Source organism: Haplochromis burtoni, unplaced genomic scaffold (assembly GCF_018398535.1).
Source record: "Haplochromis burtoni strain Fernald_Lab_line unplaced genomic scaffold, NCSU_Asbu1 Contig_405, whole genome shotgun sequence".
NCBI lineage: Eukaryota > Metazoa > Chordata > Actinopteri > Cichliformes > Cichlidae > Haplochromis > Haplochromis burtoni.
In genome coordinates, this window is record NW_024582766.1 from 489714 (window position 1) to 508480 (window position 18767).

Sequence of the window (18767 nt, forward strand, 5' to 3'; positions counted from 1 at the left end):
GATACTAGAAGGTAATATTAAATAAATTCTAACAACAGCTGATCAAGCTTAAACGTGCTGCTGTTGTTTAACGCGACCTCCGGTTTCTTTCTTTCTGGTGCAAAGTGGGCGATAAGCAAACAAGATAGACGGGACTTGTGACAGAAAGGCCGATCAGCTGATCATTAATCAGTTTCATGATTGAAGTAGCAATAGGAGAGGGAGGGGGAGAGAATGAGAGAAGAAGAGGCAGCTGCGCAGCATAAAGACAGAATAACTCCAGTTTTCTGTCTTCTTTTTCATTGTATCTGAAGTACGGGACAGACTGTGCTCCTTTTCACCTCAATACGAAACGCGTAATATTTTCTCTGAATACGAGACGATTCCGTTTTTTAGGGGACGGTTGGCAACTCTAATAATTAACCTTATGAACAAAATAAAGTTCAACATCAGTAACATCATAGCACCCACTCAGCTGTATAGAAACTTCGTCATGCTAGCTAATACCCAGTACAAAAAAGTCAGCATAACGAAAATAAACTATACCTAAACTTGATTTATATCTGACCCAGATGGACTGCAGGTCATAACTTCTTACCTGAAGTTCAGTTCACCTGACACCGGTGGCCGCCTCAGGTCTCTCCCCCTCCTTCCCCCCTTTTCCCTCATCCACCTGCTGGCATCCACCACTTGCTAATGTTATGGAAACTGTGTAAGCTCCGCGATAGCCACCACATGAAGTACCGAATAACGACCCTATCTAAATCCCAGTAACGATTGTTCCTGATTTTGGCATAATAACTAGTTACCGTGCTCGTGACCACAATAATAACGTAGTTACTGTAACGCGTTACTTAACAACGCGTTAGTCCCTACACTGGTAATAGGTGAGCACCTGCTGGTGATATGTATGGGAGTTCTTAAAACTAAAAATGTCAATTTAATTGGCTGATAACATTCAAAGTCCTTTGGGAAACAATAATGAACATTTTAAATTTTCAATCATTATTTTTTTCATGGCTGATTAATCTGACAATCCATATTCACTTTGTGTTACGTTTAGGTGCTTGGAAAAACCCTAGAGCAAAAACAAAGAGAGCAAAAGAATGAACTAAAATTGATGGATCAGAGCTTAAGATTTAATTTTTTTTTTTTGTTTTTTTGTCTAACACAGTTCTGCATCATACCGTACCTATAATGCAGCTTCATTGTGTCTCTTTGCAAGATTTTCCCTTTCTAAATCCATGTCTTTGGCAAGCGACAGATTCCATTCTAATATACAGGCCCTTTTTTAGTGTCAAACTTCAAACTGAAATATGTCAAATATTATTATGCAAAATAATAATAATGATAATGACATATGTCATAGTGATATCCTTTTTCAGAAGTGCCTCTTGAGATTAGTAACATCACAGCTTGAGTTTATATATTTGATTTTCCTTCACAGTGCCACCAAAAATCACCAACCTGTCAAGAGATGTTGTGGTAAATGAAGGCTCTAACATCACCCTGATGTGCCAAGCAAGTGGTAAACCAGAGCCTTCCATCAGCTGGAAGCTCATCTCCTCTTCAGGTAATTTGTTTATACCTTAAAAAATCTAGATGCAGAGCAGATTTTTGATATATTGGTGTTTTTTTTCTTAATGATGTCATTTTTTTTTTTGCGTTTTACTTTATTTTCTTAATACTGATTTTTTAGAACACATGGATGTAGTGTTTGAGTTAATGGAAAAGTGCATTAAACTTGCAGCACATAAGATCAACAGAACACAGTGTGCTTTGAGGTAGGAGCCAAAAAGGGTGTAGTTTGTGGGTGTGATCACCCGTGTGTACACCTGTGAGCATGGACGCGCTTGTTTTTTTTTTTTAAAAGGTTCCTTCATGTTATGATCTGCTAGAGGGTGTGGGGAGCCAAAAGTGTATTAAACTAATGGTCAGCAGAGAACAGCTCCTCTGTGATTATTTAGAAGTCTATGAGACTTAATCTATGACCTCATTAAAACATCTTTACTGAATTTATGGACTTGTTTGCTAATTTCAGGACATATGGAGTACAGCATAATTAAAGTGTTTTAAATAAAGAGTCTAAATTGAAGTAAGAGCAAATAAAGAGTAAAATAAGATAATATAGAGCAGTTGGTTTTTGTGCTGGACAAAACATAAAGTTTAAAGACAAGACCTGACAAGCCAGTGGAAGAAGTAACATTGCATCTTTCATATAGAGACCATGTTTTTGCTGTCATGGTCTGGTCGAAGCAAAATAGAGTACTCAAATGCAACAGAATTCAAAAGATTTATTTACAATAATGTTTTGCAACAAGTAGAATTCACAAGGGCGACAAAGACAGAGTAATGGATCCAAAGGAGGAAGTGACACTATGGAAGAGGAAAGGGACATTGATTCAGTGATTCCAGATAGGGGAGTTCCAAAAGATAACTAGCGAGAACCAATGGCTTACTTGGTAGTGTGGGTGAGTCAGATGTTGCCTGTCCAATGATTAGCAGGGGGAGGGAATCCAGTGGCCATGAGGTAAGGTCATCCAGGAGGGTAGGGAGGTTAACTGGGGACTGAAATCTTCACAAAGGTGCATGTAGACAGATGGAGTGAGCCAGTTCAAAAGAGTCAGGTGAGTTGTGTAGGTAAGTGGTGGGTTCTCGACCCAGGCTGGGGTTGACTGGAGGCAAAAAAGCACAGAGATCAACACAATAGAAAACAAGCGAAGACAAATAACATTTGGGGGCTGATTTACCACTGAACAGTAGCAGACTGGTCCTTGAATACGGCAGAGGACTTTAGTTTGATGAGGAGCGCCTTGAGACAACTGTTGTTATGATTTGGTGCTATATTAATAAGATTCTACTGAATGTTCTTGGTTGAAGAGCAGGAAGCAGACTCCACCACATAGGGAGGAAAAATCCTGGCCAACTTAGACTCAAAGGGAAAACAGACTCCAAACATTAAGACTACCATGGACTATGGCATCTACAGTGTCTTTTCTTGTCCCTCTTTGTTTCCACCCAACCCCGACTATAACTGACTTTGTTTGACCCATAGTGGATTTCACTTTTTTAAATTATCTGTTTTTACATAATACTTGTATTGTAACTGATTAATTAATACAAAATTAAGTAAGTAATTAATTAATTAAAGGTAATTAAATTAAATCAAAGGTAATAATCGGATGTGAATGTTCTGGAGGCTGAATGATAGCTTGAATGATGAGAATACACAGGGTATAGCATTAGGGAGAAGATTAGAATTTTCAGTACTGAATGTCCCAATGTTCCATTGTATGTGCTGAGTGGCATTTTTCTATTATTACTTGCTTGCTAGACCAAAGAAAGCAAAGTATTGAAGTATTGGCCACCATTGGTCTATGACTCTATGTTTTAGCAACCTGCTGTTTAATTTGATTTACTTTTGGTTTCACTTCTGTCAATAGGAATCAGAAGGTTTTCCATTTCATATTACTTAACTTTAAAATTCAACCAATAGTAAAATGAATGTGTCTGGTTGCCCAGATAAGCTCAAGATACAATTGGTCATGCACTACAATAGAATGTGCCTTTAAAGGAATATTTATTGGAGAGCATCATGCTTTTGAAAAGGAAAGAATTGTTGGTTAAAATGGTAAAAATGAAGTACAATGCCTTATTAGACCTTTCTCTAGGCTGGTAAATCAATAACTAATGAAAGGAGGAGAAGATTTTCTTTTCCACTGTATTGTGGTCATAAACTGATAGTGGACAACTGGACCTAAAATAGGTTTTGCAGAAGAGTGGGTGCTCGCATCAACCTTTTGTAATATTTATTCATTTTAAGGGAAACTTGCAAATTAATCTGACTGGACACTTAAATGTACTTGTGAGACATGGGTCTCAAGCACTGTCATTGCTGGGAACTAATGAAATCTGATATAGTGGATCCAATACTTTATTTCATTGCTGCTTAACTTTCTGCTCAACATCAGAAGGTTTTCACCTCTTAAAGGTACAGTCTATTAGTCAGTTAAAATAATAATAATAATAATGGATTGGATTTATATAGCGCTTTTCAAGGCCCCCAAAGCGCTTTACAATACCACTATTCATTCACTCTCACATTCACACACTGGTGGAGGCAGCTACAGTTGTAGCCACAGCTGCCCTGGGGCAGACTGACAGAAGCGAGGCTGCCATATCGCGCCATCGGCCCCTCTGGCCACCACCAGTAGGCAAGTAGGGTAAAGTGTCTTGCCCAGGGACACAACGACCAGTAGCGAGAGACCAGGGATCGAACCGGCGACCTTCCGGTTACAGATGCGATTCCTAACCCCCTGAGCCACGGTCGCCCAAATACAGATGTGGCTAGGGATTTAAGAAGATTGGCCAAATTTTTTTTCAAGTATGCTGGGTCGAAAAGTACACATACATACATTTACAAATAGATTGTTTATATTGGTTATAGATTATTTATATTGGTGACTTAATACTTTGTGGTGTGGACCATGCATTCGTCACATATTTGGTTTATGCCAGGTTTCTTTTTTCTTATTTTGTTTTTGTCTTCACATCAAGTTTTCCAATCATGGAAAGATATATTTTTTTATAGACACAGCTCAGATAACAACTCTGATATCTGTTGAAAAGACTGTGTGTGTTTTGTGGCTAAGCCTTCACTATGCCTGCTATCTCTTTGTAAAACACTGCTTTGACTGAGAATCTGTATGTAAAACAAAGAATTTTTCAGAGACAGCCCCATTCAAAAGCATTCTTTATTCTGTTCTTATCTCAGCACTCTTTATCATAAAAATGGATGCAATGACTGGTTGCTTATATTTATTTATCTATTCAAAATCAGTTTCTGAGAAGGTCCATTGAAATGCAAAATGAAGATCCTCTTTGCATGAATTAATAAAACTAGAATTTAGTGAAGTGGACTGAATGAATGTATGGAATTTGTATCGGAGGAAAATATAAATAAAAAAGCATCAGCTTGAGAAGCTGTTATTTTGATTTTTTTCAAGTAAGATAAAAGAAAATCCATCTAGTTTCACGTAGTTTTCTCTGAAATTGTTCGAACTAAATTTTGTGGATTCTAGTTGGTATTTTTTATATACCATTTTGATATCCATTTTGGTTCCAGTATTTGACTGATAAGGGTGTTTACGATTAAGAATTGATAGAGTCGCAGTGCACAGTTGCTCGGACTAAAAGAGGCTTTGAGTAGAGAACAAAATGTCCCAGTCTATGCAGTTTGGACTATGCGGTCCAAACTGATACTGTTTCAGTATCTCCCACCTGCAATGAAACTTTTCTCCAGCCTTGGGCCTTTCAGTGTGAGGCCATCTATGGCAAGCACTCTGGGGTATAAATGAGTGAATATATAAAGATTCTCTCTCTCTGTATCTATCTGTGTGTTGTGTGTGTGTGTGTGTTGTGTGTGTGTGTGTGTTGTGTGTTGTGTGTGTGTGTGTGTGTGTGTGTGTGTGTTTGTCTGTGTGTGAGTGAGTGCGTAATGATTGATGATTTCAGACTTGGACCAAGGCTCTCTTCGAGCCATAACCCAGCTCTCCTCACCTTTGATAGATGGCTTTAGGGGCTTGTGGCAGATCAGAAGTGATCCTTGCTATCTTCCACAGACCACACAATCTGACTGCTAAATTTGTCTGCCTAGGCAGTACCCAGAATGAAGGGGAAAATTAATGAATTTAACCAAGGTGCAATAAAGGTTTCCCAGATTTGCACAGCACTGGTTTGCTCAGAAAGAATAATTTAAAATTAAAGGAGAGTAGTCATAGTTTTTGACCTTTGTGAAACTGAAAGAAAAAACTTATCCACTTTAATATTTAAACACTACTATGAGCAGCTGAAATTGTTGTGTTTGTCACCTGCTTAGGATTTGATGAAAGGATATACTGTAAGAAGTGCAAGAAGTAAAGACCCTTTATGATTTGTTGGAGCTGGAGCATATTTCAGGTGGCATAGGGTGAGAGATGGAATACACCCTGGAAAGGTCACCAGTTTGACAGAACTAGCATAGAGACAGACAACCATTTATACTCACGTTCACGCCTACAGCCAAATTAGCCTGTTCACCGGTTAAACCACAGCCTGGTGGTTTGGTCTAGAACCAAACACATTTCATTTAGCATCTACGTAGATGATAAAAAATGACAGCTTATATTACCGCATTTAAATTTTTATTAGACTTAATTGGTTTCATTCTTAACACTTTATGATAATTGGTTAGACACTGGACAATAAATTTCATTACAATAGAAGTCCTTCTGAACACACTTTAACTATATTTAAGGAGGTAATTCCTTCACTGTTATCTTTTCTTTAAGTTAAATTCAATTTTTATTTATAAAGCACCAAATCATAACAGTTACCTCAAGGTGCTTTACATTGCAAGGTAAAGAACCTACAATAATACAGAGAAAACAGGAAACCCAACAATCAGATGACCTTTTAACAGGGAGAAACCTCCATCATAATGATGCTTAGGGAGAGGCTATCTGCTGCAACCATTTGGGTGTGAAGCGAGGAAGACAGCACATTACAATCCATGTGCCAACACAGTACCAAGCAGCTACTGAAATCTTTGCTCTCACCAAGGTGGAATAGTTTCTTAATCGTGTTAGATCCTCTTTGGGTATGACTGTAGATGTTGCCTTCCCTTAAAAAGAAAGCAAGAAATCAGAGATGTTTGACTCCCTGGTATAACTCACAAATGTGCACAAAACAGATGGAGTAGGGGCAATGGCATTGCACTCATTTAGAAAATCTTCATTTGGACTCACAAATATATAAATATATAATATAAATAACCCCTCTGAGAAAAACAGGAACACCCCAGGTTTCTTTTCAGCACTTCAGCCAGGCTGATAAATAGTTGGAGCTCTGCTGAGCCAAGAAATTTTCTCACAAACTAAATTTACCCATTAGGGGAAAATTACTCACAACTCCCTCACAGATGTATCATTAAGTATAGCAACTTTTTAACAGCTGATATTTACTTAGACTCTTTCTCTCCTATTAATCTTTCTGAGTTAACTTCAATAATTTATTTTTCTAAAAGATCAGTGTGCCTCCTTGACCCTATTTCAATCAGACTGTTGAAAGAAGTCTCACCATTAATTAGTGCTTCAATTTTAAATCTGATCCATCTATCGTTATTAACAGAAGACACACTAGAGTCTCTTAAGAGGGGAGTAATTAAGCCATTACTTGAAAAGACCTTACTTGATCTGTATTAGATAACTAGAGTGATTTCTGACCTTTGTTTTATTTCAAAAAATGTTGAACGAGTAGTTATTAGTTTATTTTAAGTTTCACTCATCTTATGGTGTTGAACAGTGTGCTCATCCCCGTGTTTGTTCTTAGTGCAGCATTCAAAACTGATGACCAATATCTTACTACAGTGTGATTTGAATCATATCTGTCTGATAGATTCCAGTTTGTGTCTTCTTCATGCAGAAAAGTCAGTAATCGAGTTCTACAGAGTTCTGTGCTGGAACCAATTCTATTTATATTATACATGCTTCCACAGCATAATGTTATTAGAAAACACTGCATACCTTTTCTTTGAAATCCAGATGATACCCATCTTAAATTTCCTAGTCCTTAATTCAGGCAAAACATATCCAGTCCAAACATCCTGGACATTGAACATGAAACATGGTGTTTACCAGATATGTAGTTTAGAGGGCATTACTTTGGCATCCAGTAACACTGATGAATCTTGGAATAATTTCTGGTCAAATATGTCCTTTAGCATGCACATTAAACAAATATGCCTGACTACAGACATATTGCATCATTCAATTTCAGCATCACTCTAAGACAAAATATTTGTCTTTTTTATAGCAATAGTGTGCAAAAACTGGTAAATGCATTTATAACTTCCAGCATGGACAATTGTAATTTATTTTTGTCAGGGCACTCAAAAAGCTCCCTGAAAAGTCTTCACTTGATCATCTTGATTAACTCACCTCAGTGGAATTTGCAAAGTGGCTTTAACTGACACTCTAGTCTCTATTGGCAAATTCTATTATCCTCTTTTGAGAGAAAGCAGAAAGGGAACAAGAGGAGCATAAATGGAACGGAGTGGAACCCGTACACCTATGTGAGCTCTCTTGATACTCCACATCAGGTGAGTGTGTCACTGTGTGTCAGTGAGGCATTCTATCCTTAACAGCTTTCCCAGGTGCAATTCAATAATGTCCCCAAACCCAGCAAAGTGAATCCATGCACAGTTTATTACTGTCGCCTTCCAGCATCTTGGGAGGAAGCTTGAAGTCAATTATATCTTTTGTTCTTTATGTTGAGTGCTGTATTAAGTGTCTCTGTCAAGCATGTCAAATTGATACAATGAAAAAATGTGTGGCTGGGATTTTGCCCTCTTCTTATTCTCATATCTCAGTAGTAGTCCCAGGGTGCTTGTACTCTTGAGAGGCACACACAAAAGTACAGAACATGAAAATTCTGACGGATGAGTGATAAAGAGTAGGCACCAAACAAAGCATTAATCACCAAATTCTGTAGCATCCTATGAAAAATGTTAAATCAAGAACTGGTCTTGGTCAAGAATTGGTGCTACAGAGTGCTACAAGAAACATGAGAATAAGACAGACTTGCCATATTTACAAGTGCAGGTTTTGGCACATTGTATTAGAATTTGGCCTGTCACGCCCGATCAGGATCTGTCTTCATTCCTGCTGTTGCCAAAATCCACCCTTTCATTTTTGTCTACATATCCAATTTAGGGTCACAGGGCTAGCAATGAAAGGTGGAGAGGTGGGATACATCCTGGAAAGGTTGCAAGTTTGCTGCAGACAACTATTCACAACTATTCACACTCATATTCACTCCAATAGTTGGAAATGAGCTTCTCTTTTTTTAGCAAAACAAATAGATTTTTTTTCTTTACAATTTTTGTTGCTGTGTATCGCATTTAAATGAAGCACAAATCAGTAGACTTAGGTGAATTATAGTTATAGTATACAACTGCAATGATCCATCAGCCCTTGTAATCAATATATTCCTTCTTCCCTTTTAAGGTGTCCTGCAGGCACACAGTTGGTGAAAATACTGAACATGGCCACAGCTGTTGACTTGTCACATTATCTCCAAATGACCCTCTTCAATCTCTCTCTCTCTCTGTGATCTTTCACAGGGGATCTGGTGTCAGATGATGAATACTTGGAAATCCCATCTATATCCAGACAGAAAGCAGGAACGTATGAATGCACAGCTGTCAATGATATTGACACAGATGTGCAGACTGTAGACATCACCGTCAACTGTGAGTCGGCTGCTAAATGTTTCAAAAATTCACACAAACGGTACTAAATTGTACCACTTTTAATGGGACAATGTTGGATGGGTGATCATAGAAAAAATACAGTCTATTCTTGTGAACTGTGTGGATTTTTGTTTCACTATTTCAGTACCTATCAGACTGACATTGATCAAAATTCTCTAATATCTAATATATCCATCTTCTTCCATTTTTGATTCAGGGTTGAGCTGTCATAAATCAAGGGGCAGGGTACACCCTAGACAGTTCACAAATATGTTGCAAGGCTAGAATGTCTGTCTGTCTCTATGTGTTCATAGAGACAGACAGACATTCTAGCAACTTACAATCCAGTTTCTTCAGCACATTCCTTTTCTGTCCAATTTTAGTTATTGGTGACATTGATTCTTTATGATAATGTTTTGTTTGGTTTTGTGATGTCATGTGCACATCGCTTCTACTTTTTTCATCACAATACCTGTATTCTGATGTGTTGTTGGGTCCAGCAGTCATCAAGGACTAATATAGAATAATTTGTATCACTTTCCTGCTGATTTGGATGGAAGAAGATAAAAAAAAGATTTATCCGATACAGCAGCATTAGATAAATAGTAGTATCAGTAATAATCTATTTGAATTTTTCAAATTACCAGTATTTGTTTGAAACTATATTTGACCATTTAACATTTTTACATTTATATTTTCCTTTTCTCGTTCTAGTTTTTTCTCTCTCACCTCCTCGATTTCTACTCTCCTCCTCATCTCCATTTCATCTTCTTCCTCCTCACCTGAAGCCTCACTCCTAAACTGAAGAATATGAAATTGTTTATTTATTTTTGACATTTTCCCAGTTGGTTTATCATGAGCGTATCAGGCATGTGACCCTCCTGTCTCCATACAGCTGACAAACAACATGTTATAAGCTAACATTACCCCAGATAATTTTAGAAACTAGTATCTTAAATCTCTTTAAGTACTTTCTCTTTGATAAAAAGTTTTAATACATTGTCACATCACATTTATTTTTTAAGTGTGAGGATACGCTCATTAGATCCACTTAAAACACATTTTCAGTAACAGAGGCAAAAACAGAAAAATATGAATATCATTAACAATTCACCTGTATGACAGAGTATTAGCGACACAATAAAAAAAAGTACACAATAAGTTTCCGATACGGCATCCGTGGTAGTTTGCCTTCTTGAAACATCAACTGTAATCTCCATATTTTGATTTTTTTTTCTTGAAAAAGTATTTCAGCTTTTTTTGCTTGTTACCCATCTTGACCCAGATACTCAGACACATACCCAGATACTTGGATCATAAAATTACAAACCCCTGGGCAGAAATGTTTTCTGGGCCCTAGCCGACTTGTTTTGAGGATAAGATTTCTTTCTGCAATAATCAGACATATTGATAGTACACAGAATAGTTTGAAATGCAAAGGCTGTATCTTTGAGAAAAAAGTTATAAACACAACACAACTTTACTAATGTCATGGGTTGCTCTGAGGATCCACTCGCAGGACTCCGGAGTTGTGTTTTAAAAGAGACTGTTTATTTACAAGATCTTCACCAAGTGTATTTACAGACAGTGCGAGGATAGTGCTATATACAAGATGTGAGAGGCAGGGTTCCAGGGCTCCAGGGAAAACAGGGGAATCACACACGCGCTCACTACAACCTCTCTCTCCGCTAGTGACCAGTCACTCCTTCCACACTCCACACAGGGAAACATGGGGACGGGTCTGGGGAATCTAGAACACAGAGACACATGTTAACTTTCTGAGACGGAGGCACGGGAAACTTGGGCTCGACATGTACTGACTAGAGTCTTCACAACAATCCAGCGTTGAACAGCTGACCTCCTCCCTCTAAAATACCAGTTGGTCTGATGAGGCCCAGGTGTTCCCAATCCAGGAAGGCGTGGGCCGAGGGCGTGAACCCACCATGATTTCAGCCCTGGCAAAACAGGAGAGAGAGGGAGAGAGGGGGAGAGAGAGATAGAAAAGGAGAGCCAGGAGTGGGGAGATTATGATCAGTGCCTTGCCGATCCCGCAGGTCGTGACAGCTAAATCCTCTAAAGTAACTTACATTAAATTAAAAAGGATGAAAATACTGTTTAATTAAAGTTTTTGCATGCACACCTGTTATCATCTTACTCCCTCATTCTCTCTCTCTGTCTGTCTGTTTTCCTTATGATCTTCTCATCTTTTACCTCCTTTCAACAATTCTTGCCATTGCCACAGTCTTGCTCCCAGATGAATGTTGAAGAAATAACAGAAATATTTCCTGTAAACTTGCTTTTTGGGTTATGAGGAAGGCCTGGCTTCTTCATTTAGAGCCATTCAAACCTTTGGGTCATAGATTTACCTTAATTGTGAGCTGCTAACCACAAGATTAGCTTGCATGGCAGTGGCATCTACTAGCTAGTTGACTTAGGAAGAGATCACAATGTAGATGAAAAAGGGAGAGATAGAATCTAGACTACTGTATTTAAATAAAGATTACTGTATTTGGCCAATTTTTATAATAAAAAATATCATATCTACTTTTTGATAATTTGTGGTTTAAGATTGCATGCCCATAATGCCCACTGGACAATCTGGCCCAGAAAATACTGATAAGCATCCAAACTTTTGTAGGGCTTCAGATCTCGTATAATTGATTTGCTGGTGATAACATAATTATATAAATCATGTAGAGGGACAGTGCCAGATTTGCACAGCATCAGTAAACACACTGAAGAAGTTCAGTAAACATCCATCTTTAGCCCCAGTTTGCCCAATTTATGCACATTATGAGCAATATGCTCCCCATGAATGTGTTTTATTTCCTCTGAGACAGTATATATACTTTTGTTTACTATACTATAGTTGCCAGTTTTCTTCAGCTACATAATGTATAATGTTACTTCACGTGTCACGATAAATTACATGTCTGCACACCTCAAAACTTTCTCTAATCATAAAAGCTTTTCCATCTGCAGAACAACTACCCAGAACTACTGATTTGGTTGGAGTTTTTTTATGATCACATTATGATTTCTGACTCGGTTATTAGTTGAAGCCTGTGACCTTTATCTACAGGATTTTATTTATTATTACTAATACTACATGATTGGCTGACTGGGGTTAGGGTTAGGGTTAGAGGTATGTGTTCTGGAAGTATGCGCTATTTTAAATGAAAGATACGTTCAAATTAGAACTACTTTGTTATTAAATTAACCTATATCTAATAATAGTCTAATGCATGTAGCATGGTTAATTTACCTTTTTTTGTTTAATTGTGGGTAAATTAGCTGATTTTCAGGAAATTAATCTGCAACCTTAATCATTGGTTAATTTGTCAAACCTAAATACCAAATGCTATATAAATCATTAGCACTTAGTAATAATGATTGATGTTGCTTTTTGGCCTATTTGACAAAAAACTGATTTTGTGGCATTGAATTATACTTTATTATCACAAGTGGCATTTTCATTGTTTTCCTTTATTTTTGCAGTACAAGTTATTATTCATATTGTCTGTGTGTAGTTATCATTTTTTAGTTACCACAGAGAGCCCTGAAATCAAAGCAAGTTTGAAAGGCCCATGAGCAGTAGTTGACTACTTGGGCACATTTGCCTATATTTTGGACATACAGCTAACAACTATTATTTATATTATAATATCTCTATGATACAGAGGTAAGAAATTGATCATTAAAACCTGAACAGTTATTTTCTTCACATCATACTCTAACACTATGCAGTTTCAACACTGTACTAAGTATTATGTATAATTTGAATGATATTATCTGTTCACTTGTAGTTGTGGCATAGAGTCAAGACAGGAAAATGCCATGACCTCTGTCTCCTGCTTATCAATGCTTGTGCTGCCGTTTACTCCCACACACAACATCCCTGTGTGTTTCTGTCTGGTTGTAGATGCTCCAGCTGTGTCAGAGGGCAGAGATGTTGGAGTGACACTGGGCCAGAGAGGAGTGCTGGAGTGTGAGGCTGATGCAGTGCCTGAGGCAGATTTTGAATGGTACAAAGATAACAGAAGGTAATTGGTCTTACATTTGCATTTTAAATAGGCAAATTAAAGGTATGTGAATATGTGCGTGTGCCTTTGTGTGTGTGTGTGTGTGTGCACACAAGTTACTGATGGTTAATGATCTGCTGTGAAATTTATAGTCCCAATACTATCTAAACTGATTTTTTTTTAAAAAAGTGTGGGAAAAAAAAGTCAAAAAGAAAACATGAATGATATGATTTGATATTTTTCACTTATTTAGGATCTTTAATGACTTTGATGGTATGGAGATTGTCAGTACTGGATTAGGATCAAAGCTGACCTTCTTTAATGTGTCTGATGGAGATTATGGCAACTACACCTGTGTTGCCATCAACACACTTGGGAGTTCAAATACAAGCTTCCTTCTGTTTGGTAAGTACATTTATGATACTTGACAACAGGAACTATAACTAAAATTGTGTAATATGTTAGATTTGTACAAACGTTGTTGTATGCAGTCATTTTATTTTGATGTTTAGTTGCTGCATTCGACCGTGTCCTTAGGGGTGTCCTGTGAGAGGTGCTACGGGAGGATGGGGTGTCTAGTCCATTGCTACGGGCCATTCGATCCCTATACAACCGTTGCAAGAGCTTGGTTCACATTGCCGGCAATAAGTCGGATTCGTTCCCGGTGGGTAATGGGCTCTGCCAGGGCTGGCCTTTGTCTCCGATTCTGTTCATAATTTTTATGGACAGGATTTCTAGGCACAGCCAAGTGGCGGAGGGCTTTCACTTAGGTGGCCTCAGAATCTCATCTCTGCTTTTCGCGGATGATGTGGTTCTGTTGGCTTCATCGGGTGATGGCCTCCAGCTCGCACTGGAATTAGGATTAGCACATCCAAATCTGAGGCCATGGTTCTCAGCCGGAAAAGGGTGGAGTGCCCACTCCGGGTCGGAGATTAGTTCCTGCCCCAAGTGGAGGAGTTCAAGTATCTTGGGGTCTTGTTCGCGATTGATGGGAGAAGGGAGCCGGAGATCGACAGGCGGATTACTGATGCGGACGCTGCACCGGTCCGTCGTGGAGAAGAGAGAGCTGAGTGTAAAAACGAAGCTCTCAATTTACCGGTCGATCTACATCCTTACCCTCACCTATGGCCACAAGCTGTGGGTACTGACCAAAAGAACAAATGAGCTTCGTCCAAAGGTTGGCTGGCCTCTCCTTTAGAGATAAGGTGAGAAGTTCAGCCATCCGGGAGGGGCTCAGAGTAGAGCCGCTGCTCCTCCAAATCGAAAGGAGCCAGCTGAGGTGGTTTGGGCATCTGACAAGGATGCTTCCTGGGCGCCTCCTGGGTGAGGTGTTCCAGGTCTGCCCCGGGGCAGACCCAGGACATGCTGGAGAGATTATATCTCTCGGCTGGCCTGGGAATGCCTTGGTGTTCCCCCGGATAAGCTAGAGGAGGTGGCCGGGGAGAGGGAGGTCTGGGCTTCTCTGCTTAGGCTGCTGCCCCTGCGACCCAGCCCCGGATAAAGCGGAAGAAGATGGATGGATGGATAGTTGCTGCTAATCAGGTCACTCTTGCAGTGGTCCTCATTATCACTAAGCTGGGTCTTTAATCACTGTCACATGTAGTGACCAGAATTGCACTCTATAGCCCAAGATGGTACTTGTTGTGCTGCTGTGGAGCCTCTCAAACCAGAACCTGCAGCCAGTGGAGAATTTTTTATGTACTGTACACTGAGCTCACCAAGGCTGCAAAGCAGAATAAGTCACCGAATACAGTCCAAGATGGTTTCATTAACCAAGTACTACCCTGGGTGCATGTCTTTAACTTCACTATCTCCACTGTTCTGTCCTCTGTGAAGTTATAAATCTCACCAGAAAAATTTGAGAAGTGGAGAGTTGCATCTTATTTTGAAAATGTATTGGATTCACTGTGCTGTTCCTGTGTCTGACATCATGTCCTCTTCATCTGCTCTGCTTATTTAATATGGCTTCCATCAAAAATAAGGCCAAAATATAGTCAGTGAGTGAATAGCCACTTCTGGGACTAGACTGATAAACGTTTTGTTGGCATGTTTAAGTCTATTTTTTGGCTAAAGTTCTAATTTGTATAATTTGTTAGATCCCAGGTTAGGCTTTGTTTGTTTGTTTTGTCATGATAATATATGTGTAATATTATACAGCAAATTAAGGGGACTGCTGAGCATACACCCTCGTGTGCACAATCATGGCTTATTTGTGTGTGTGGCTCCTGAGTTCTCTGCTCACACACAAGGAAAATAATTAGAATAGAATAATCCTGTAATTGTCCCACAAGGGGAAATTTGGTTGTAACAGCAGCCAAACAGACACATGTACAAACAGTACACTGGACACGGAACAGAAACATACACAATTTTTCTTACATATTTACATTAAGGACAGTGGTTACTATATACAGAGAGTACTGTACAGTTATTAAATTAAATAAAAATAACTACAGGTAAGAGGCAAACCAGGTTGTAGTGCAAATTGCGTGGTAATAAATACCTGTGCTATACATATAAGTCTATAGAACTCTTGGAAATCAGTTAAGCCTGTGTCAAGCCTGTGTGAGCTTTAAATACACTGTTCTCATGTAAGCATTAAAATTCTTTCTGAAATCATACTGCAATGTCTGAATAAAGCCTTAAAAATTATTTATATGACAGACGGCCATTCAAATAATAATAAAAAAACCCCTTACACATCTGATGGAAGGTCCTTGTTACATATTGCATTGTTAAAGGGTCTTTATTTGGAGAGTGCACAGATGTTTGCTGTTCTTAAAATTTTGATAAAATTACTTTATTTGTGGTACTTAAGACAAAGCATTTTGCCTTTAGGGCCCCACCGTTGCTTTTATGCGTTGCTGCTGTTTTGTCAGTTGAACTACCTGAAACTGATATCATTATGTTGCTTTTCTGTTTCTGACACGTTGCTCTGTTCAATTTGTTTCCCTGGTATAGTGGTAATTGAACCCACTAGCTCAACACTTTTGCAAGGTTAGTATTCAACACCAGCATGAACGTCAGCTGTCGAGGATCAATAGTATTAATTGCATGCTGGAGCCTGTGGAACATTGCCATTTTCACAATTCTAAGTTAGGCTGCATTAGAATTTCAGAGACGATGAGTCTCTGCTACATTTGAAAAAAAGTGAAATCATTTGTCTTGGCTTTTTGAACCAGTCAAAATTGCACTTTAACCCTCTGTGGTTTTATTGAATTGACATGTTAGAGTTCTTGTGTGGTATGCAGGATCTCTGAGGACGGTGAGCAGCAAAGGAAAGTGACATATGCAAATCTGTGAAAATGGTCAATGAAGTCTGTTTCATTAACTGTGTTTCATCTTTTTCTTCTCAAACCTAACTGCCTCTCTGTGTGACATCGGCTTCATTTTGATTCTTTGCATGTGCTTTTCCTAATGTAAGTATTTATCATGTTTGTTTGTTCTTCTGTGATCCATTGTACCAATATTTGCTGCATTTCAACTGTACATGCTACAGAAGAAAACCAAACAAAATTGCAAATTTCTTGTGTGAATCTGTGCACATTTTGAGGTCCAGCACTTGAACGTGTGAAACTGCAGAGATAAACACCACACCTACTTTGCCATTTGATTTGTCCTTGTGACTGCAACCAGCAGTCCATTCACATAACAGAATTGTATTAATGACTTTGATTTGGACTATGACTATTACTATTATTCTAATTATCAGTAGAGAGGATTAGGAATAATCCACTGTGGAAGGATAATTGGATACATGCCCCCAAAGGAAACTTGTGGAAAGCCAAGGGAAATGAGTAGTCATTGTTTTACCAATTTCAATGTAAAAATGATCCAAAATCCTTTTATAATACACTCATTTAGAACTTGCCTCATCCCCAAAAAGGGCATGATGAAAATATTACATGCTTTTATTCATAAAATGCATCATGCAATACTTTGGTAATTTTAGCAATGTGTTAAAAATATCAGTGCTGGAATACTGCATTTCAATTTGAATAAGTGTTTTAAATCACTTCTCAATCCTAAGAATGTCCTTGAAAAAACAACCTTGCTGAGCACGGTTCATTTTTATCCTACTAAACCTTTGAGCAGTTCATGTCATCTTGAAGAGTTTTCCTTTAAATATAGTTTTTTGACAGTGTTGTTACTTCCTCACTGAGATTACTTCCTTACTCTGCTTCTCTTTGTTCATCTTTCACTATCATCCAAACTTCATAACACTATTCACTGTTATGTGCTAAATAAATCAGATCCAAAGATGAATGATGATGATTAATTTACAGTTGCTATTTACAACAAATACAGGAAAAGAATGCATCGTAAGTGATGTTCAAAAACAAATTACAAACACAGTTTAACAAAAAAACAAACTGTAATAGAAACCTGAGGTACTTTAAAGTAGGATCCATGGCATATATCAATTGCTTTAACTTAAAACTTCAGCCAGCACGACTTGTTAACACCAGCAAGATGGACATTTTGACCCTCTGGCATTTTCAAAATCCTGTAACTCTATTAACCCTTTAAGGCCGGTCAGAGCGGGCATGTTCTGTTTTGCGTAACCATTTTTAAATCCCTGTAGAACCGGAACCGCGTAAGCTAGCGCAATAATTTTTTTTGCATATGAAACCTGACCTGAAAATTGTATAAAAAGCGCTTGCAGGAACAAAAACATAAAATAAAACTATGAAGACACTCAAAATAAATTTCCTGTTGTTGTAAACTATTTTTGCAACTTTTTTGTATTTAAAGTTTTCAGGGATAAGCCTCTTAAATTTAAAGTAGAAATATATGTAAAAAACAAAACAAAAACGATTTTCTATTTTTTTGTAGTTTATTGCACTTTTTTTCAATTAATGCAGTTACTATGGACTTAATGCATACATATTATTAAAATATGGGCTATAACAGTTGTATTGATGTATAGCTACTTGAAATGCTCCCAAAAATGGCACTACAGCATGTAAAAATATAAAGTAAGCTCTGGCGGACTTGGTTCTATGGCAGGTCTTAAAGGGTTAAAATAAAACCTGATCGTCTCAAATTTCATGACTTTCTTTTTTTTTAAAAGGGGATTATTTATCAAATTTGGAATTTTGGAATGTTTGAGATCAAAAGAAAAACAAAATGTCCACTTTTACCTAGAACCCACCTTTGACTGTTATAACATCAGCCAAAAGCTAGTTATATGTGACTGATAAATAAATATATAGGTGACTTTAGTTAGATTAAAAAACCCCAAAAAGAATGATTACTACAGGCTGAGTATGGGATTTTGAGCAGAAGCAGGGGGAGTGCGTATCCGAAAGCATGGAGAAGTGACAGGTTGCTTTCTCTTCTGAGCAGCATAGGAATTCATACCTAAAGTGAACAGAGTCTAGACTGTGGAGAACTAATCCAAACAAATGAATAGTGAAATCCAGAGCACATCAGTAAAACAGGTTTTAGGCCTGACCCGGACAGCTGGGGAGGTG

At 38.1% G+C, this 18767-nt stretch overlaps 1 protein-coding gene across 5 annotated transcripts in view; it reads left to right on the forward strand.

The window, feature by feature from the left end:
* ntm (neurotrimin) overlaps positions 1–18767 on the forward strand; it is a 474724-nt gene that overhangs the window by 448190 nt on the left and 7767 nt on the right. For 3 of the 5 annotated variants that reach the window (XM_014340760.2, XM_042212991.1, XM_005944409.3), the window contains 5 exons: positions 1427–1552; positions 9140–9268; positions 13191–13311; positions 13544–13695; positions 16252–16287. In XM_014340760.2, the coding sequence (XP_014196246.1) occupies positions 1427–1552; positions 9140–9268; positions 13191–13311; positions 13544–13695; positions 16252–16287 (564 nt within the window). Of the gene's footprint in view, positions 1–1426; positions 1553–9139; positions 9269–13190; positions 13312–13543; positions 13696–16251; positions 16710–18767 lie in introns of all 5 variants that reach the window. The other 2 variants (XR_006052820.1, XM_005944407.3) reach the window with 2 other exon arrangements.